Below are 22,016 nucleotides of genomic sequence, written 5' to 3' on the forward strand. Positions count from 1 at the left end.
AGTGTGAAATACGTTCAGTGGCATCGTGGCACGGAAAATCACCCTTCAATCTCTGCATCCCAGAGACTACATGTAGCCTCGCCTCGGGACCTATACACACCCACTAAGATTAGCAGCCCTATGTAGGCACGCAGGTCAATCTCATCCATCCTTTTCCAGTTGTCTCCATATTTACGGAAACCCTCCAAATGTGTCATCTTTGTACCCTGGTGGTGTACAGCTTTCATTGAAATATGAACAAAGGCGATGTTTCACTTTTTCTAATGTTGGGGTCACTCTAGGAAAAGTCATCAAATTTCAAGTTGAAAAAATATCATTTTGGGGGTTTTCTCTGCTGTTAAACCTAGTGGCGGGTAATTTTTGGCCCTTAAGACAACACAAGGGTTAAATCTGCTTGAAAATGTATGGCAGGACCTGAAAATGGTTGTCTAGCATTGATCAACAACCGATTTGACAGAGCCTGAAGAATTTAGAAAAGAACAATGGGCAAATGTTGCACAATCCAGGGAAGAGACTTCACTCTGACGGTAAGTAAACTAAAGCCACGAAACGAAGTACATCAGACTGATATACAGTCGCTGTTTTATATTTATACTTTGTCATAGTAAAGAAAGTATTGGTGTTATGTTTTCTAATGTAGTACACTATATAGTAGAATAATGAATTAGTTATTAATGTGTGTGTGTGTGTGTGTGTGTGTGTGTGTGTGTGTGTGTGTGTGTGTGTGTGTGTGTGTGTGTGTGTGTGTGTGTGTGTGTGTGTGTGTGTGTCAGACGTCTCCTGGAGAAATGCCAGAGTTGACTTCCGTCACACGTCCGATGTAGAGTACCACTTTGATGGGGAGAGGTTCGTGGAGGGGCGGAAACTCATCACAGATGGTGTGAGCTCTGTCAAAGCCAGCATCAAGCAAGAGAACTTTGAGGAAGCAAGACAGAAGCTGGGAGACATTTTACACACCTTACAGGTGATTTAAATGATTTTCATTATCTCCTTACTCCACAAGACAAGAGATATTGCTTTTGTTGAAATATTAGTTTTGCTAAAAGCATTTCAAAATTGTTTATTCTCATTAATAAATTAATAACATGGCATTTGTCATAACACTATTTTAAACAACTTGTCATTGTTATATTTTCAGGACTTCTACAGTGACAGTAATTGGATAGAACTGGGCAACAGATTTCCCAATTCCAATCTCATCAGATCAGACGTGTCGGACATCGGCCCTGTTGCAGGTATTACGAGGGTGTGCGTCTGGGTGTGTGTTAAAGACGGGAGTAGTTTGAAAATGGCTGAATGAGTTTGAAGATGACTAATTGCCAACTGAAACATGCAGGTTGATGTTCCTCTGAAGAAACCAGGGGTGTAACATTCAGGTTCGCCAACATTCCTTAAACATTCAACCGTTTTGTCAATAGGAGATTACCAAAGGGACTAGGGTGCAGAGGATGCAAAGATAGATGCAGAAAGTGTTTAATTAACTCAGGACAACAAACTGATACAGACCAGTGCACTATACTGCTGAAAGAACAGCCACATGCCAATTGTTAGAGTTTCTTTGTCCTGAATTGGCAGTTGACAAAACAGAGTCATGTTATGCTGTAAGGAAAATTACAAGTAATGTTATGTCAGAACTGACCTAAAGATATTGTATCTTAATTTGAACCAATTTCTCACAGCATGAAAATAATCCTGCAGCAACAGGAAATGTGGATTATAATTAATTACATTTGTTTGTAGGGGTTGATACATATTTCATAAGGGCAAATCAAGTCTGAGATTTAAAATTACAAACTTTAGAAGCCTTGAATACACTACCATTTCGTATTTCCTACTGTTTAGAAAAATTCCTGCAACAACTGGATGATTAAATTAAGATCGAGCATCTGTAGGACCAGGCTAGTAGTATACTGACTGGCAGAGAAGAAACATCAATGTAATAATATACAAGATCCTGATGGCAGTTGTACGTCACTCTTCTTCACACTGATGGGCTAGTTTTCCATTAGTTTATTCCAATTAGGGGAGGGATGTAGGGTTAGGGTAATAAAATAAAATACAGTGCATTCGGAAAATATTCAGACCCCTTGACTTTTTTCAACTGTGTTACATTACAGCCTTATTTAAAATTGATTAAGTAATTCCCCCCCCCCCCCCCATCAATCTACACAACAACACCCCATAATGACAAAACAAAAAATTTTTTTTTTTTTTTTTTTGCAAATGTATTAAAAATAAAAACAGAAATACCTTATTTAAATACGTTTTCAGAACCTTTGTTACGAGACTCGAAATTGAGCTCAGGTGCATCCTGTTTCCATTGATCATAAACAGATATCATGTCAATGCAACAGGTGACAACAGTGAAAGGTTTCATGTAGATCATGATGGCACGGCACTTCCTTGTTGTGTTGTATAAAGAGACCCATCATCTGTGTGAATCAGATCACTTCATAGGAGACACACTTGGCATAACAAGGTAGGAACTGGTCTGTTTGTTAATCTTTGCAGTCAAAAGTGGGACAAAGTGGGATTAAAATGGATTCATCAATTTTTGTCAACGATCTACACAAAATACTCTGCCGTATCAAAGTGGAAGAGAAATTCTAGTATTTGTTTTAAAATAATGGTAAATAAAATACATATATATTGATTACATAAGTCCTCTAACATGTATTTAGAGTTTAAATGGGCTCATGTTCTAATGATGTGTGCAATTTCAAATTCTATTGAGGATAATTGAATTTGTTGTATCCCATGTAGAAAATAATTAGAATTTGTCAGACAGTTATTTGTTGTGAAAGTATATGTTGCTATTTACATGTTACGAACAACTTTGGCAGTGAAAGCAGCTGTGAGTCTTTCTAGGTAAATCTCTAAAAGCTTTCCATGCCTGGATTATGCAATATTTGTCCATTTATTGTTTTCAAAATTCTTAAAGCTCAGTCAAATCGGTTGTTGATCATTGCTAGACAACCATTTTCAGGTCTTGCCATAGATTTTCAAGTAGATTTAAATCAAAACTGTACCTCGGTGACTCAGGAACATTCACGGTCTTCTTGGTAACCAACTCCAATGTAGATTTGGCCTTGTGTTTTAGGTTATTGTACTGTTGAAGTTGAATTCATCAGTGTTTGGTTGAAAGCAGACTCAACCAGGTTTTCTTTTCGGATTTTGTCTGTGCGTAGCTCCATTCTGTTTCTTTTTCATCCAGAAAACCTCCACAATCCTTAACGATTACAAGCATACCCATAACATGATGCAGCCACCACTATAATTGAAAATATGGAGAATGGTACCGTAATGTTTCTAGCAGACCACCATAGTCCCTGTGCCCAAGCACACTAAGCATTACTCAGTCATGTGTTGTATTGGATTTGCCCCAAACCAAACACTGTATTCAGAACAAAAAGTTAATTGCTTTCTCACATTTTGTGCAGTATTACTTTAGTGCCTTTTTACAAACAGGATGCATGTTTTGGAGTATTTTTATTTTGTACAGGCTTCCTTCTTTTCACTCTGTCAATTAGGTTAGTATTGTGTAGTAACTACAATGTTGTTGATCCATCCTCCATTTTCTCCTATCACAGCCATTAAACTCTGTAACTGTTTTTAAGTCACAATTGGTCTCATGGTGAAATCCTTGAGCAGTTTCCTTCCGCTCCGGCGACTGAGTTAGGACGGATGTCTGTATCTTTGTAGTGACTGGGTGTATTGATACACCATCCAAAGTGTAATTAATAACTTCACCATGCTTAAAAGGGATATTCAAAGTCTACTTTTTTTTATGTATACCCGTCTACCAATAGATGCCCTTCTTTGCGAAGCATTTGAAAACCTCCCTGGTCCTTTGTGCTTGAATCTGTGTTTGAATCTCACTGCTCGACTGTGGGACCTTACCATTATCTATATGTGTGGGGTACAGAGATGAGGTAGTCATTCATAAATCATGTTAAACACTATTATTGCAACTTATGTGACTTGTTAAGCACATTCTTATTCTTGAACTTATTTAGGCTTGACCATAAAAAAGGGTTTGAATAATTATATGTTTCAAAAAATCCACTTTGACATTATGGAGAATTGTCTGTGAAGGCCAGTGGCAAAACATCTATTTTTCTCCATTTATATTCAGGCTGTAAGAAAACAAAATGTGTTCAAGGGTTGTGAATACTTTCTGAAGGCACTGTATGATTAAACTATAATATTATGATAAATCATGTTGATTGTCCTCTCCCTCCCAAAGACTGGTTGATGATGTCATCAGTCCTGGCAGTAGTCTCTCTCCTCCTCCTACAGACAGGGGTCCAGGGATTCCTGGTACTCCTCTCAGGCAGCTCCATGGACCACCTGGAGATCACTAGGGAAGCCATCTTACAGACCACGGCAAAGGTGTGCATGCAACTAGCCTCTGCTGAGGGAAGAGACTTCACTCTGCCGGTAAGTAAACTAAAGCCACAAAACTAAAGACTAGATCAGACTCATGTACAGTCACTGTTTTATATTTATACTTTGTCTTAGTAAAGAAAGTATTGGTGTTATGTTTTCTAATGTAGTACAGTATATAGTATAGTGAAATAAATTGTTTTTACACCAATGTGTATTAAAGAGTGTGTGTGTGTGTGTGTGTGTGTGTGTGTGTGTGTGTGTGTGTGTGTGTGTGTGTGTGTGTGTGTGTGTGTGTGTGTGTGTGTGTGTGTGTGTGTGTGTGTGTAGCCTGGACCACTGACTGTAGAGTCTCTGGCTCTAGCCTGCTCCTCATCGGGGTCTGCTAAGAGTTTCCTGAGTGCCATATCAGACGTCAGCTGGAGAAATGCTGGAGTTGACTTCCGTCACACGTCCGATGTAGAGTACCACTTTGATGGGGAGAGGTTCGTGGAGGGGCGGAAACTCATCACAGATGGAATGAGCTCTGTCAAAGCCAGCATCAAGCAAGAGAACTTTGAGGCAGCAAGAGAGAAGCTGGGAGACATTTTACACACCTTACAGGTGATTTAAATGGTTTTCATTATCTCCTTACTCCACAAGACAAGAGACATTGCTTTTGCTGAAATATTTAGTTTTTTAAAAGCATTTAAAAACAGTTTTCTCATTAATAAACAAATAACATGGCATTTGTCATAACACTATTTTAAACAACTTGTCATTCATATATTTTCAGGACTTCTACAGTCACAGTAACTGGATAGAACTGGGCAACAGATTTCCCCATTCCAATCTCATCAGATCAGACGTGTCGGACATCGGCCCTGTTGCAGGTATTACGAGGGTGTGCGTCTGGGTGTGTGTTAAAGACGGGGAGTAGTTTGAAAATGGCTGAATGAGTTTGAAGATGACTAATTGCCAACTGAAACATGCAGGTTGATGTTCCTCTGAAGAAACCAGAGGTGTAACATTCAGGTTCGCCAACAATCAGAAGATGCCAAGATACATGCAGAAAGTGTTTAATTAACTCAGGACAACAATCTGATACAGTCCATTGCACTATACTGCTGAAAGAACAGCCACATGCCAATTGTTATAGTGTCTTTGTCCTGAATTGGTGGTTGACAAAACAGAGGTCATGTTATGTTATGTCTGTTGCTCATTATACAGAAACAACAGGATGTGGGTCAAATATTGCCTTATGCAGTCACAACATATTGCCTTAGTAAATGTGATGTAATGATGCCTTATGCAGTCACAACATATTGCCTTAGTAAAGGTGATGTAATGATGCCTTATGCAGTCACAACATATTGCCTTAGTAAAGGCGATGTAATGATGCCATACAGTGAGGGAAAAAAGTATTTGATCCCCTGCTGATTTTGTACATTTGCCCACTGACAAAGAAAGGATCAGTCTATAATTTAATGGTAGGTTTACTTGAACATAATAACAACAACAAAAATCCAGAAAAACGCATGGAAAAAATGTTATAAATTGATTTGCATTTTAATGAGGGAAATAAGTATTTGACCCCCTCTCAATCAGAAAGATTTCTGGCTCCCAGGTGTCTTTTATACAGGTAACGAGCTGAGATTAGGAGCACACTCTTAAAGGGAGTGCTCCTAATCTCAGCTTGTTACCTGTATAAAAGACACCTGTCGATAGAAGCAATCAATCAATCAGACTCCAAACTCTCCACCATGGCCAAGACCAAAGAGCTCTCCAAGGATGTCAGGGACAGATTGTAGACCTACACAAGGCTGGAATGGGCTACAAGACCATCGCCAAGCAGCTTGGTGAGAAGGTGACAACAGCTGGTGCGATTATTCGCAAATGGAAGAAACACAAAAGAACTTTCAATCTCCTCTCGGCCTGGGGCTCCATGCAAGATCTCACCTCATGGAGTTGCAATGATCATGAGAACGGTGAGGAATCAGCCCAGAACTACACGGAAGGATCTTGTCAATGATCTCAAGGCAGCTGAGACCATAGTCACCAAGAAAATAATTGGTAACACACTACGCCGTGAAGGACTGAAATCCTGCAGCGCCCGTAAGGTCCCCCTGCTCAAGAAAGCACATATACATGCCCGTCTAAAGTTTGCCAGTGAACATCTGAATGATTCAGAGGACAACTGGGTGAAAGTGTTGTGGTCAGATGAGACCAAAATGGAGCTCTTTAGCATCAACCCAACTCGCCGTGTTTGGAGGAGGAGGAATGCTGCCTATGACCCCAAGAACACCATCCCCACCGTCAAACATGGAGGTGGAAACATTATGCTTTGGGGGTGATTTTTGCTAAGGGGACAGGACAACTTCACCGCATCAAAGGGACGATGGACGGAGCCATGTACCGTCAAATCTTGGGTGAGAACCTCCTTCCCTCAGCCAAGGCATTGAAAATGGGTCATGGATGGGTATTCCAGCATGACAATGACCCAAAACACACGGCCAAGGCAACAAAGGAGTGGCTCAAGAAGAAGCACATTGAGGTCCTGGAGTGGCCTAGCCAGTCTCCAGACCTTAATCCCATAGAAAATCTGTGGAGGGAGCTGAAGGTTCGAGTTGCCAAACGTCAGCCTCGAAACCTTAATGACTTGGAGAAGATCTGCAAAGAGGAGTGGGACAAAATCCCTCCTGAGATGTGTGCAAACCTTGTGGCCCACTACAAGAAACGTCTGACCTCTGTGATTGCCAACAAGGGGTTTGCCAGCAAGTACTATGTTTTGCAGAGAGGTCAAATACTTATTTCCCTCATTAAAATGCAAATCATTTTATAACATTTTTGACATGCGTTTTTCTGGATTTTTTTGTTATTCTGTCTCTCACTGTTCAAATAAACCTACCATTACAATTATAGACTGATCATTTCTTTGTCAGTGGGCAAACGTACAAAATCAGCAGGGGATCAAATACTTTTTTCCCCCACTGTATGTTGTCACAACATATTTGTCACGGATCCCTCCGGAACTGTCACTACGTACACCTGGTCCCTATTCCCATTTGATTATTAATTGTACAAGTGTGCCCTTTGTTCACCATTGTCCTGTCGATTATTGTTACAATGTCCGTTGGTGCGTGTGAGTACCTGTGCTGCGTTGTTTTGGCTTTCGTGTCCCATGTACTGCACAGATGATTACGGGTCTCGTCCCGTGTGATGATCATTGTGTGATTGAGGTATTTATTCGAGGTACTCCTCACTTTTTTGTATTGGGTTTCAACCCTGTGTTTTTGTTACGTGTTTTTGGTCTTCGTCCCCGTGCCTTTACACGGCACGGTGTAATTTGGGAAATTAAAAACCCCTATTACGCATTCCTGCGCCTGTCTCCCGATCCCTTTATACCAACGTGACAATATTGCCTTAGTAAAGGTGATGTAATGGTGCCTTATGCAGTCACAACATATTGCCTTAGTAAAGGTGATGTAATGATGCCTTATGCAGTCACAACATACTGCCTTAGTAAAGGTGATGTAATGATGCCTTATGCAGTCACAACATACTGCCTTAGTAAAGGTGATGTAATGATGCCTTATGCAGTCACAACATATTGCCTTAGTAAAGGTGATGTAATGATGCCTTATGCAGTCACAACATATTGCCCTAATAAAGGTGATGTAGTGGTGTTTTACATCAAAAGTTGTTTTAGATCAAGTAGTGTTGCGTAGCAAAGTACCAGGATGTAGTTTATATTGTGAAACCTCTATCCACCAGATAAGAACACACCCACATGTCGGAGCTGTGTCGGTAAAGACTGCCAGAACAACATCCTAGAAGACATCATCAGAGACAAGAAGCTGACCTCGGGATATTTTAGCCTTGAACCTTTTTTTTCCATCAAACCAAAAGGTAGAGTCAGTCACTAATCTGAATTTAATAAGATTTACACTGTGAATTGACCGGAGGTAGCATAGCAATAGCATACCAACCTAGTTTTATGTCTCTATGTGCTTTGGTCAAATGTGCTTTATACAGCTCCTCAACAGCAAAATGAGAAGTTAGCTAAAACACATACAGAATAGACCTAAAGATGCCTTATCTTAATTTGACCCGGTTTCTCACAGCAGGAAAATAATCCTGCAGAAACAGGAAATGTGAATTATTATGTGGATTATAATGAATATAATTATTTTGAAGTGGTTACGATGGGGTAAATCAAGTCTAAACTGGAAATTACAAACTTTAGAAGCTTTTTTAAATCTTGAAATCTCTACAAGTTTGCATGGAAAATTCCTGCAACAACAAGATGATCAAATTAAGATACGGCATCTGTAGGACCAGGCTAGTAGCATACTGACTGACTGGCAGAGAAGAAACATCATTGTAATAACATACAAGATCCTGACGGCGGTTGTAAGTCACCATCGTATTGTCCTGATAATCTCTATCGGTTGGCAGGGAAGTGCAGCCATGGGGGCTTATCGGACCAGACAAGCAGGCAGGAGCCTACAGGTGGGATCAACAAGGACTCACTTGAGTCCAGCCATGGCAACTGGCACACTGCAGCTGCAGAGGTGGCCGTGGCTGCAACCAGCCAGCTGCTGGAGGACATCAGAGGGGCTGCCGGGGACACAGACTTCCTACGGTGGGGAATTGTACTTGATCATATAAGCACTGTTGTGAAGGGTCATGGCATCCGGCTCATAGGACCATGAACAAAAGGTCTAGGGTTGGAAGAAGGTGTGGCGTGTAAGATCTTTACAGTGCATTCAGAAAGTATTCAGACCCATTTACTTTTTCCACATTTTCTTACATTACAGCTTTATTCTAAAATTCAGAGACCTGTCCCGAAGCCACTCCTGCGTTGTCTTGGCTGTGTGCTTAGGGTCGTTGAACTGTTGGAAGGTGAACCTTCGCTCCAGTCTGAGGACATGAGCAGGTTTTCATCAAGGATCTCTCTTTACTTTGCTCTGTTCATCTTTCCCTCGATCCTGACTAGTCTCCCAGTCCCTGCTGCTGAAAAACGTCCCCACAGCATGATGCTTCCACCCCCATGCTTCACCGTAGGGATGGTGGCAGGTTTCCTCCAGACGTGACTTATGGCATTCAGGCTAAAGAGTTCAATTTTGGTTTCCTCAGACCAGAGCATCTTGTTTCTCATGGTCTCAGAGTTCTTTAGGTGCCTTTTGGCAAACTTCAAGCAGGATGTCATGTGCCTTTTGCTGAGGAGTGGCTTCCGTCTGGCCAATCTACCATAAAGGCCTGATTGGTGGACTGCTGCAGGGATAGTTGTCCTTCTGGAAGTTTCTCCCGTCCCCACAGAGTAACTCTTGAGCTCTGTCGGTGTGACCATCGGGTTCTTGGTCACCTCCCTGACCAAGGCACTTCTCCCCCGATGTCTCAGTTTGGCCGGCCGGCCAGATCGAGGAAGAGTCTTGGTGATTTCAAACTTCTTACTTTTGAATGATGGTGGCCATTGTGTTGTTGGGGACCTAGAGTGCTGCAGACATTTTTTGGTACCCTTCCCCCATATCTGTGCCTCGATACAATCCTGTCTTGGAGCTCTACGGACAATTCCTTCAACCTCATGACTTGGTTTTTGCTCTGACATGCACTGTCAGCTGTGGGACCTTATATAGACAGGTTTGTGCCTTTCCAAATCATGTCCAATCAATTGAATTTACCACAGGTGGACTCCAATCAAGTTGTAGAAACAGCTCATGGATGATCAATGGAAACCGGATGCACCTGAGCTCAATTTCGAGTCACATAGCAAAGGGTCTGAATACTTATGTAAATCAGGTTTTTTGATTTTTATTTTGAATACGTTTGCAAAAAAAGACTAAAAAACCTGTTTTCACTGTAATTATGGGGTATTGTATGTAGATTGATGAGGGAAAACATGTATTTAATCAATTTTAGCATACGGCTGTAACATTACAAAATGTGGAAAATTGGAAGGGGTCTGAATACTTCCAAGTGCACTGTAGGTAGTTAGGATGGATGTGTTGAGTTGTTGCTTGTAAGACCTTGGAAATACACTACATGGCCAAAACTATGTGGACACTTGATCGTCAAACATCTCATTCCAAAATCATTGACATTAATATGGACTTAGTCCCCCCCTTTGCTTCTTTAGCCTCCACTCCTCTTTTAATTTTCCACTAGATTTTGTAACATTGCCTGCGGGACTTGTTTCCATTCAGCCACAAGAGCATTAGAGAGGTCGGGCACTGATGTTGGGCATTAAGTCTGGCTTGCAGTCGGCATTCCAATTAATCCCAAAGGTGGTCAATGGGGTTGAGGTCAGAGCTCTTTGCAGGCCAGTCAAGTTCTTCCACACCTAGTCCGAACCATGAAAAACTTTACAGTTGGCACTATGCATTGGAGCAAGTCGCGTTTTCCTAACATCCGCCAAACTCAGATTTGTCTGTCAGACTGCCAGGTGGTGAAACGTGATTCATAACTCCAAAGAATGTGTTTACACTGCTTCAGAGTCCATTGGCGGCGAGCTTTACACCACTCCAGCCGACGCTTGGCATTGCACATGGTGATCTTAGGCTTTTGTGTGGCTGTTCGACCATGTAAGCCCATTTCATGAAGCTCCCGACAAACAGTTCTTGTGCTGACGTTTCTTCCAGAGGCAGTTTGGAACTCAGTAGTGAGTGTTGCTTCTAGATGTTTCCACTTCACAATAACATCACTTACAGTTGACCAGGGCAGCTCTAGAAGGGCAGAAATGTGACTAATTGACTTGTTGGAAAGGTGGCATCCTATGACAGTGCCATGTTGAAAGTCACTGGGCTCTTCAGTACGAGCCATTCTATTGCCAATGTTTGTCTATGAAGATTGCGTGGCTGTGTACTCGATTTTATACAGGCTGACATAGTCGAATCCACTCATTTGAAGGGGTGTCCACATGCATTTGCCATGTAGTGTAGGATTGATGTGGATAACAAGGGTGTGCTTCAGGATGTGGTGGTCTGGAGATTTAAAAAGGAAACTTTAGAAACACATAAAAGTGCAGACATGACAAAGCAGTACCAGGTGACAATGGGGAATAGACTTAACATATAACATTTATAAACTAAGGTCACTGCCAGGATAAACACAATTAAGGGACATTATTATCAAACTGAGGACATGGATATACAAAGAGATATAACAAGTTAAAGGTAAAATAGTACACAGCGATTCCATAACCTCCAAACAACCAAATGTGCTCTATTTATCTGTGTGTGCAATAAAATCAAGTATTTTATTCCTGCTCATTCCTCTAACATCCTGACCGATGTACCATAGCGGTATTAACAGTCCCGAACCGTACTTTACAGTCCACCCTAGGCTAGTTATTTTCTTCATGGCCCTTCGAGCCGGATAAGACTGCTGCCATGAAACCAGACAACCTACCAGAAGAAGGTGCAGGGGTCATCCCCAAACGCCTTCAAAACACACACAGAACACAGGCAGAACTCTTCAGCCCCTTTCAATACCAGCTCCTCCTAGAGATGTTAAAAGACATCAACAACCAACCAGACAATACAGACAAACAACATAAGCTCCCATCCCGTGGCGACCTCCTGGAGCAGCTGGTACAGCAGACATCACCTCCGTCAAGCTCCCATCACATTCAGCCTCAGCCTTTGGTTATTCTACAACCTCCAGGCCCTTCTCCTGTGGCAAGCGGGCCACCAACTCCAGGTCTACCCTCTAAAGTGGCCACTGTGCCACACCAGGGTCTTTCTCCTCCAGTGGTCAGCGTTCCACCCCATGGGCTTCCCTCACCAGTGGTCAGTGTGCAACTTCCGGGCCTTCTCTCTCAAGTGGTCAGCGAGCCACACCCGTGCCTTTCCTCTTGTGTGACCAGCGTGCCATGCCCTTCGGGTACCTCTCCTGTGGCAAGTGTGCAACCTCCAAGATGCTGCCTGGTGGCCAGCATTCCAACCCCATGCCTTCTGGTCGGCAAGACAAACCCAAACCCTTCGCCTTCCTCCTTCTCTGACTTTTGGAGAATGCCGCCCTCCGCTGGAACCTCCACCCTTGATCTTCCGTGGGACAGCCAGGGCCCATCGAACAAAAAGTCCTGAACCTAACTTACAGTCCATCCTAGCCCTAGTCCTTTTCTTCAAGCACATTTATCTGCCTCTGCCCCTGCTGCACATCTGCAACAACTTTTGCACTGCACAAAACATAAAGAGATTCCTTCTTTCTCGCTCTCCTTCTTTCTCTCACTCTCTCAGGATGATGGGGATCTCTAAGAATGGATCTAGAGTTCTGTGTTTTGTGATCGACACCACCGGCAGCATGTCGGACGACATCGCAGCGGTAAGGGAGACGACGTCGCTCATCATCGACAGCAAGAGAGGAACGCCAGACGAACCCTCAGCCTACATCTTGGTCCCCTTCAATGACCCAGGTGAGAGATGGGATGCGTCCCGAATGGTATCATGTACCCTATGGGCCCTGGTCCAAAGTAGTGCAGAATGTGGAGAGCAGGGTGTGATTTGCGGTGCAGCCATGATGAATCCTGGCTGACAGTCCCTGCAATCGGACACTCGAATAAGAAAAAAATATGGTAATGTTTACATGACTTATTTTATTGATTTTCTACTGTTTTATAAATCAGAAGACAGCCATCTAGACCTTCCTAGGACCGTGTAAATGTCCTCTGTTGAATTCATGTGTATTTGCCTCCCTCTGGTGGTTCGGCTGCATCATTACATCCATTTATATCACTTCACTGCAACGTTACGTCAAAGGGGCGGTCCTTCTAAAAACATTTATCCAGCTGGACTGCTTCACCGCACGGACATGACAATGCAATCGCTGATTTTTGTCTCAAGCAGGCGGATCTAAACTCTCATAGCTCTATGATAAAAAAATTCGACCTACACACTTCCTTAAACCTAAAACAGGTAAGGAAGTAATTTTGTGTGGAAGTCAAACATTTGTTTTACATCAGAGGCAGACACATTGCATATGTTCAGAACAACAAAATGGAGCCCTTTACCTAGCCCTTCTCCCCTTGTCTGTAGGAGGGACGCATGCTGCTTAAATGGGCCAAATAATGATTTAGACGTTCACAAATGTAACAGATTTTGACTATCACTAACGTCATGATATGTTTGCTAATACATAAGGTTAAATAGTTTGAAAAGGCTTATACGCGCATGACATGGATAACACATATGACATGGACCTTGTCCTATCCTATTATTTTTGTGCCACAAGACTTTGGGCCCCTGATGCGGACCACGGACCCAGACGTCTTTAAGGCCCAGATCAATGCACTGAGTGCTGCTGGAGGAGGGGATTTCCCAGAGATGAGTCTATCAGGACTTCAGGTACAGTGACTGACAAACCTGTAGTGTTGGACAGGCATGTACAACCAAAATAAGACTGTATATAACTGTTATGAATTTGTATTTTTGAATTTGCCTTCCAGCTGCCAGTTCAACACAGAATGCATTCCCAATACATTCTAATGGTGTGCTAGTGTGACTGTGTCCCCTGTGCTTTCTACAGGTGGCTTTAACTGGTGCACCCCCCTCTTCAGAGATCTTCCTTTTCACCGATGCCCCCGCAAAAGACTTGAACCTAATGGGCACGGTGATCGCTCTCATAGAACGCACTAAGTCAGTGGTGAGTAGCTGGGCCTTGTTATACTTTATGTCACAAGCAACATTAACCGGCAATATTTACATTTTCCTCTGTCTTTTCCATTGCCTTTGGACTTATTGACCTTCACAATCGTAGAGAGATCATCAAATTCCTTTACTTTTCACTATATATCCTCTCTCTCTTCCCCCGCCCCGCCCCCCAGGTGTCCTTCTTCCTAACTGGCTCTTTGGGGCTCCGTCGTAGGAGGGCTAGTGACCAGGGCCAAGGACAGGTCCAGCACAGTCGGATGGTAGAGTCAGACTCCCAGCTCTACATGGAGCTGTCCCAGGCCTCAGGTGGCCAGGCCATACAGGTCACCAAGACAGAATTGCCCAAGGCCACCAGCATCATTGTGGAATCCTCCAGCTCTTCATTGGTAACCTTGACACCAATAGTAAACATTAGGGTAACGCTAGGTCCACAATGTGAAGGTTGGGACAAGAGAGTTCTAATATCCCATAACTCTTTGCATAAATGTGGAACAATTCTAAACAAGGTATCAGCACTGGTCCAATGATTTTATTTATTTTCAAAAGTTTTCACTCGTTTATTAAGACGTTGTCCCAACCTTGTGATGTTGGACCGAGCCTAGCCCCAATGGCCATGTTCCAAGACGAGGCTTCTGTAGTGCAGCAACATGTCACCCTGGGAGAGTTGCTTCTGAAAGATGCATCTGCCATTTTTCACCCACCATCTCTTTCTCTCTCTCTACTCCTCTCCTTCTTTCTTTCTTTCTTTCTTTCTTTCTTTCTTTCTTTCTTTCTTTCTTTCTTTCTTTCTTTCTTTCTTTCTTTCTTTCTTTCTTTCTTTCTTTCTTTCAGGTGACCATTCTACAGGCTGTGCGGAGTCCAGGAAGGGCTGATAATTTCTCCTTCACTGTAGATGAGTCTGTGAGAAACCTGACTGCTTATGTTACAGGAAGCTCCCTCTCCTTCACTCTCACCAGCCCCTCAGGTATTCCACAGATTTTTCATTTATCATTTTTATTTAACCAGGGGAGTCTCATTGACATTAAAATCTCTCATCACAAAGTCTCTGTTGTAAAATTGGTCTTCGGATTTCAAGAGGACTTCCTGGATATATGTAAACCGGGTCTCTCCAACCCTTTTCCTGGAGAGACATCCTATTTTAGGTTTTAAATCCAACCCTGTTCCTGGAGAGCTACCCTCCTTTAGGTTTTAACTCCAACCCTGTTCCTGGAGAGATACCCTCCTGTCGGTTTTAACTCCAACCCTGTTCCTGGAGAGCTACCCTCCTGTAGGTTTTAACTCCAACCCTGTTCCTGTTGAGATACCCTCCAGTAGGTTTTAACTCCAACCCTGTTCCTGGAGAGATACCCTCCAGTAGGTTTTAACTCCAACCCTGTTCCTGTTGAGATACCCTCCAGTAGGTTTTAACTCCAACCCTGTTCCTGGAGAGATACCCTCCTGTCGGTTTTAACTCCAACCCTGTTCCTGGAGAGATACCCTCCTGTCGGTTTTAACTCCAACCCTGTTCCTGGAGAGATTCCATCCTGTAGGTTTTAACTCCAACCCTGTTCCTGGAGAGATACCCTTCTGTAGGTTTTAACTCCAACCCTGTTCCTGGAGAGATACCCTCCTGTCGGTTTTAACTCCAACCCTGTTCCTGGAGAGATACCCTCCAGTAGGTTTTAACTCCAACCCTGTTCCTGGAGAGATACCCTCCTGTCGGTTTTAACTCCAACCCTGTTCCTGGAGAGATACCCTTCTGTAGGTTTTAACTCCAACCCTGTTCCTGGAGAGATACCCTTCTGTAGGTTTTAACTCCAACCCTGTTCCTGGAGAGATACCCTCCTGGTATTAAGAAATCACGAACATGCACTCTGTTCAAATCATTAGACATTTATTTCTGTTGTAGCTTGGGGCAAATTCCCACCTCTGTTGCTATGGTTATGGTGATGTCATCCCACAGGTGTGTCCCAGAGTAGCGGGGAGGTAAATGGGTCTCTGGCAACGATTAAAACCGTGGGGAACTTCCTCACACTGGGGCTGGACAGCCAAGCGGGATTATGGGAAATCAGTGTGTCGTCAACTGTGCCCTACTCACTGAAGGTCGTAGGTGAGTGCGACAACGTTGGCTTTTCTGGAGGGCATATTACATAGAAATTAGGCAAGTGAGCAACCATTTGTAATAGTGTGCTGAACAGTGTGTTAACATTGTATTTAGGTTGGCAGGTGAAGTGTGTGGGTAACACATTGTTACGGAGTACCTACAACTGTTTGCGCCTTGCACAATTTCAGAGATTTTTCAAATAAACTCTATAATTCTTTATTAACAACTGTTGAGCGTATGCTTTTATTCCATGTTCAGAGGTCAAAGAGCTCTTTGACTTTCTCTTTCCAGGTCAGAGCGCCATCGACTTCCTGTTTGACTTTGTGGAGGTGTCCCAGGGACCTCATCCAGCCTTTGCTGTTTTAGAGTCCCGTCCTCAAGCTGGTGAGTGTCACGTTCGTCTAAAGGAGTAGACCAAGGCGCAGCGTACTTAGAGTTCCACATGTTTAATAAATATGAAAACTCACCAAAACAATACAGAAGAAAACGAAGCGTGACTTTCTGGGCTGCTCACAGGCAGCTACACAAACACAAGATCCCACAAAGCACAGGTGGGGAAAAGGCTGCCTAAGTATGATTCCTAATCAGAGACAACGATAGACAGCTGTCTCTGATTAGGAACCATACTCGGCCCAAAACAAAGAAATACAAAAACATAGAAAAAGGAACATAGAACGCCCACCCTAGTCACACCCTGGCCTAACCAAAATAGAGAACAAAACCCTCTCTATGGCCAGGGCGTGACAGTGAGTCAGGATTTAAACAAACAGTTTGTTACCAGTTAGAGCACAGTGACGCAGGGTGGATATTTACAGGGGCACCAAAATGCTGTCTATGTAGATCAGTTCCTCCATCGTGGTTCCTAACATTGACGTTGATTTAACACTCCTAACTTTTTGGTTCTTTACTTACAAGTTTCTATCGCAGCCTTTAAGTATAATGTGATTTGCTACTTATACATTAGCTACCTCCTAAACTCCACATTTCTCCGCCCCTAGGCGGTAATGCCACCCTGCTGGTGTCAGTGACGGGGAGTGAATCTGTGAGTCTGACGGAGGTGGCCCTGGTTGAGGCCTCGGGGTCAGGGGAGGTCAGTGGAACCTTGGAATCAGTCGGCAGCGGAGACTTCCTGGTTACCATGGACAGAATCCCGGATGGGGAGTTTGTTGTGCGTCTGAGAGGAGAGAACAGCGCCACCACCAGGGCATTACCAGACAGCTTCCAGAGACAGTCCTCCACCCGCCTCAGAGCCTCCACTGTTATGGTGACGGTGAGTGCCAAGGTCAAATGTCAAGAATCAGAGTTGTTGAAGTTGCCCCTTGACACTGGGTCTGGTAATCTTTTCATTTTACCCTGTGATGGTTAGTGTTGGGAGGTATCCTGGGGAAACTTGTAGCCTACCAATACTGGGTAGTGAGTACACAAAGCTCCATATTTAGATGTATGACTACAGTAGGCTGAACGTTCTGCTGTGTTATGTCTGATTTCAGGCTGAGGCAGAACATTCTGTTGTCTTCTGTCTGGTTCAGGCTGAGGCAGAACGTTCTGTTGGGTTCTGTCTAGTTTCAAGCTGAGGCAGACTTTTCTGTTGTGTTCTAAGGCAGAAAGTTCTGTGGGAGGAAGGTAGCCTAGTGGTTAGAGTGTTGGGCCAGTAACCGGAAGGTTGCTGGATTAAATCCCCAAGGTAAAAATCGATAATTTTCCCCCTGAGCAAGGCAGTTAACCCGCTGTTCCCTGGGCGCCGAAGACGTGGATGTCGATTATGGCAGCCCCCCCGCACCTCTCTGGTTCAAAGGGGTTGGCTTAAATGTGGAAGACACATTTCAGTTGAATGCATTCAGTTGTACAATTGACTAGGTATCCCCCTTTCCCTGTCTGCTTTCAGGCTGAGGCTGAACGTTCTGTTGTGTTCTGTCTGGTTTCAGGCTGAGGAAGAACGTTCTGTTGTGTTCTGTCTGGTTTCAAGCTGAGGCTGAACGTTCTGTTGTGTTCTGTCTGGTTTCAGGCTGAGGCTGAGGCTGAACGTTCTGTTGTGTTCTGTCTGGTTTCAGGCTGAGGCTGAACGTTCTGTTGTGTTCTGTCTGGTTTCAGGCTGAGGCTGAACGTTCTGTTGTGTTCTGTCTGGTTTCAGGCTGAGGCTGAACGTTCTGTTGTGTTCTGTCTGGTTTCAGGCTGAGGCTGAACGTTCTGTTGTGTTCTGTCTGGTTTCAGGCTGAGGCTGAACGTTCTGTTGTGTTCTGTCTGGTTTCAGGCTGAGGCTGAACGTTCTGTTGTGTTCTGCCTGGCTTCAGGCTGAGGAAGAACGTTCTGTTGTGTTCTGCCTGGCTTCAGGCTGAGGCTGAACGTTCTGTTGTGTTCTGTCTGGTTTCAGGCTGAGGCTGAACGTTCTGTTGTGTTCTGTCTGGTTTCAGGCTGAGGCTGAACGTTCTGTTGTGTTCTGTCTGGTTTCAGGCTAAGGCAGAAAGTGACCTGGAGCCTGGAACACCCTTTTCAGTCCTGTTCACTGTGACAACCAACGGGACAGGCGGATCCTTCACCATCCGGGCCACAAATGACCGGGGCTTCCCCTCCTCTTCCCCTACAACCCTGACGCTAGTGACCGGGGTCAGTGCCAACGGTACAGTGACCCTCACGGCCCCCGCCAACACCGTGTCGGGCACGGACGTCACCCTGACCATCGAGGCTGAGTCTCCCGGGGCCACCGACACCAACTACGCCGTCCTGCGCCTCTCCGTTGTTTCACCGGTAACTCTGAGGAACACAGGGTGTTTAGTTTCTGTGTTGGCCTGCTTTTCTTTTTTCTCTGTTCTGGGTGAACAGGTAGAATTACAGTAGCCTGGTTCCAGGTCTTTTTGTGCCAACATTCCATTCCTTGTCATGACATGCAGTAGCAGGGAGTGGAATGATGGCACAAACAGACTGGTACCCAGGCTAGAATGACATAAGGGATTAAAAGGAAAACTCATGTCTTTCCTCCAGGGTTAGTGTCTTTTTAAATGTATCAGACCCCAGGTAGACTAGCTAACGTCATGGCGTCAGCTAATGGGGATCCTAATAAAAATGTAATTCTTTCCCCTCCCCTGCAGGTGACAGATTTCAGCCGTCCGGTGTGCGATGTGGTCAGCGTAACAGCCAATTGTTCTGACGACTGCAGCCTGTCCATGTGGGAGCTCTCTGCCAACCTGACGGACGGCAATGGGACGGGCATCGAGCGCATCACCCTGCGCCAGGGCAACGGAACCCTCAACACCACCACCACGGTGGAGGGTGCGGGGAATATGACCGTGACTCTGGCAGCCTACAGCGCCTCCTGCTGTTCCCCGGAGGTAGAGCTGGTGGCGGTGGATGGCGCAGGGAACGTGGGGACCTGTTTCAGGTCCATCAGAGTGACAGTGGATACCACTGTCCAGCCACCAGTCACCAATGTCATCACTGAGAACAGCATCACCGTGACTCCACCTATAGTTACCACCACCACCGCGAGCAGGGGCCATCCTCTATCCCTCTCCTCGTATCTCTGTTCCATCATGTTGGTCTCTGTCACACTCGTTCTGAGCCGCTAGGTAGCTCATTTCACTTCTGGTCTTGAAAGATGTTTAATCAAATTCAATAGTTTCTCTGTTATAATACTGTCTGTTAAATGTCCATTATTATGTCAAGTCTAATAATACATGCCATTTAGCTGATGTGTTTAACCAAAGTGACTGACAGTAATGCGTGCATACATTTTATGTAAAGGTGGCCCTGGGAATTGAACCCACTATCCTGGCATTGCAAGCGCCATGCTCTACCAACTGAGCTACAGAGGTCTAAGGCCATGCGGCTTTGTGTCTTTTCAATGGACCTCATGTCATCTGTGCTGAGTGTACCAAAACAAAGTCCCAAGGCAGTCTCTAAAAGGCATCCTGCAGGGACGGGGGCTTATATATATATAGGACAATATATATATATAGGACAAAACACACATCACGACAAGACAGACAACACTACATAAGAGAGACCTAAGACAACAACATAGCAAGGCAGTAACACATGACAACACAACATGGTAGCAACACAACATGGCAACCGCACAACATGGTAGAAGCAAAAAGGGCAAGAAGGTAGAGACAACAATACATCAAGCAAAGCAGCTACAAGTGCCAGTAAGAGTGTCCATGATGTCTTTGAAAGAAGAGATTGAGATAAAACTGTCCAGTTTGAGTGTTAGTTGCAGCTCGTTCCAGTCGCTAGCTGCAGCGAAATGCATATGGTATTGATAAGTAATCATAAATAATCATAATGTATGTTGATATCACTGTAATTTCTTATTGGTCTATAGCAATAAAGGCTGGCATTATTAGGTATCAATAAGACACTCTACTTCCTGATGTTCTCTGCTTAGTAACTCATGAATCGATATGTAAATATTGATTCTCTTTTGTAACAACAGTCCTCGATAATGTGAGACATATTCCTCCAAAGGCCAATAAAATGAAGTGAAGAAATAAACAAATCGTTTTAATTGGACCTTAAACTTTATAGACCTTCTAATTTGTGTGAACTATCCCTTCAGTGTAATTGCAGCAAGTGGCAAGTGTTGCGTTTTGTCGCCCTCTACCGGCACTACGTGTAGGTGCATGCAGTACATCTCAGCACAACACTGGTCTGGAGAAGCACCCAGCCGTCGAGCCGAAGGACGACAGATAGTTTGTGACGGAGTGGCAGTTTCCGTTGTGTCGCTGACTGACCGAGTAGCACATGGATTTTGTCTGCCTGTTACCCTTAACCAGGATAGTTTAGGAAATGGCTACCAAATTGTGACCGCAGTCTTGTAGGAAAGCCACTTGTATTGGTCCATATGGGGCTAACCGTTTGAAAAAGGGGGAAAAAATAAGTATTTAGGCACACCTGACGGTTTATAGTAGAATATAGTTCACAATCACGGCAGGTCGTCTAAGTTTTAATGTGAGCCACTATCCAACTCTCCCACTTCAGGTGTTGAACAGCCTGGCCCCGGCGCGCGGTCCCAGCGCAAGCTATGGCTCTTTCACACCCTCACGCGAGAGATAGCCCGACACCGACAGGACTCTTTCGAAAATAGACCGGACCGCTTTGACCCCCCTCTCCTATCCCCCCACACACCCTCCCTTCAAACCCACTCCCTTCTCTCTCTGCTGAGGAGCGTCGTAGTTGTACCTCGCCTCCAGTCCGCCAAGTCCAGAACCGACTGTACAAAACTGGACCACAGAGAACCAGAGAAAACACTCCAAAAAGCAGGGAGCGTTACTGAGAATAGAAAACTACCAAGTGAAGAGGGAGAGGAGAATTCGGAGGGCAAACGACAGTGGCGATCCCCATCAAATACCGAGCTGATTGGGTGAGTTGCCTCAGTGAATTTGCCGTAAAGCAGCCGTGTTTTAATATCGTTAATAATCGTCGATGCAGTTGAATGGACAGCTTTTACAGCATTGCCAGTGTGTGCATAGTAATGCTGGGAAAGTCATAGATTGTGACTGCGCACTTTTTTCCGCGGACAGTGGCGAGCTTTAAACTGTGACTGTTGAACTAAATAGAGCACGTTACGCAAGGGAGGGGGGAGGACTTACCCCCCACGCCCCCCTTCTCTCCCTATAGGGGTGAAATTATTAGGCTACTGTGTCAGGTTTCCAGGTGTGTGTGTGTGTGTGTGTGTCCATACGCGCGCATAAGCGCACACGGAGTGTGTGTCTGTATGTGCAGATATTCTTGTTATTGACAGATCAGGGAGATCGGTTTCATTGTACTCTTTGGGATGATTAGGCCCTTTCCCCCGGAGCCCCAGAGAGGTTGAGGTGGGGGGTTGGCAGGGACAGTTTGACATGTCTATATTAGGTGACCATGTCATTCTTTCACCCTGTCTGGAGAGCCATGCCATGCGCCAGGGCAGGGCACACAAA

At 44.3% G+C, this 22,016-nt stretch overlaps 3 protein-coding genes across 3 annotated transcripts in view; all 3 read left to right on the plus strand.

Annotated features, from left to right (window-relative positions):
* Positions 1–490: 490 nt before the first annotated feature.
* LOC145878527 (von Willebrand factor A domain-containing protein 7-like) lies at positions 491–15,179 on the plus strand. The gene is made up of 12 exons (XM_082973827.1): positions 491–527; positions 825–964; positions 4,300–4,440; positions 4,777–4,989; positions 5,162–5,258; positions 8,140–8,274; positions 8,824–9,010; positions 12,606–12,781; positions 13,597–13,709; positions 13,891–14,007; positions 14,189–14,401; positions 14,847–15,179. Exons 1-12 carry the CDS (start codon positions 491–493, stop codon positions 15,162–15,164), a joined length of 1,887 nt encoding a protein of 628 aa, XP_082829953.1. The 3' UTR covers positions 15,165–15,179.
* Positions 15,180–15,918: 739 nt separating this feature from the next.
* On the plus strand, positions 15,919–20,460 carry LOC123739545 (uncharacterized). Its single transcript, XM_082974807.1, has 5 exons — positions 15,919–16,104; positions 16,390–16,482; positions 17,097–17,368; positions 18,550–18,843; positions 19,185–20,460. Exons 3-5 carry the CDS (start codon positions 17,237–17,239, stop codon positions 19,659–19,661), a joined length of 903 nt encoding a protein of 300 aa, XP_082830933.1. The 5' UTR covers positions 15,919–16,104; positions 16,390–16,482; positions 17,097–17,236; the 3' UTR covers positions 19,662–20,460.
* Positions 20,461–20,837: 377 nt separating this feature from the next.
* The window catches only part of LOC106603980 (coronin-6), a 48,807-nt gene continuing 47,628 nt past the window's right edge, over positions 20,838–22,016 (plus strand). Inside the window, exon 1 of the mRNA XM_014198296.3 lies at positions 20,838–21,457. The gene's annotated coding sequence lies outside the window, so the exon portion shown is untranslated. The remainder of the gene's footprint in view (positions 21,458–22,016) is intronic.

Source organism: Salmo salar, chromosome 04, assembly GCF_965601325.2.
Source record: "Salmo salar chromosome 04, fSalSal1, whole genome shotgun sequence".
NCBI lineage: Eukaryota > Metazoa > Chordata > Actinopteri > Salmoniformes > Salmonidae > Salmo > Salmo salar.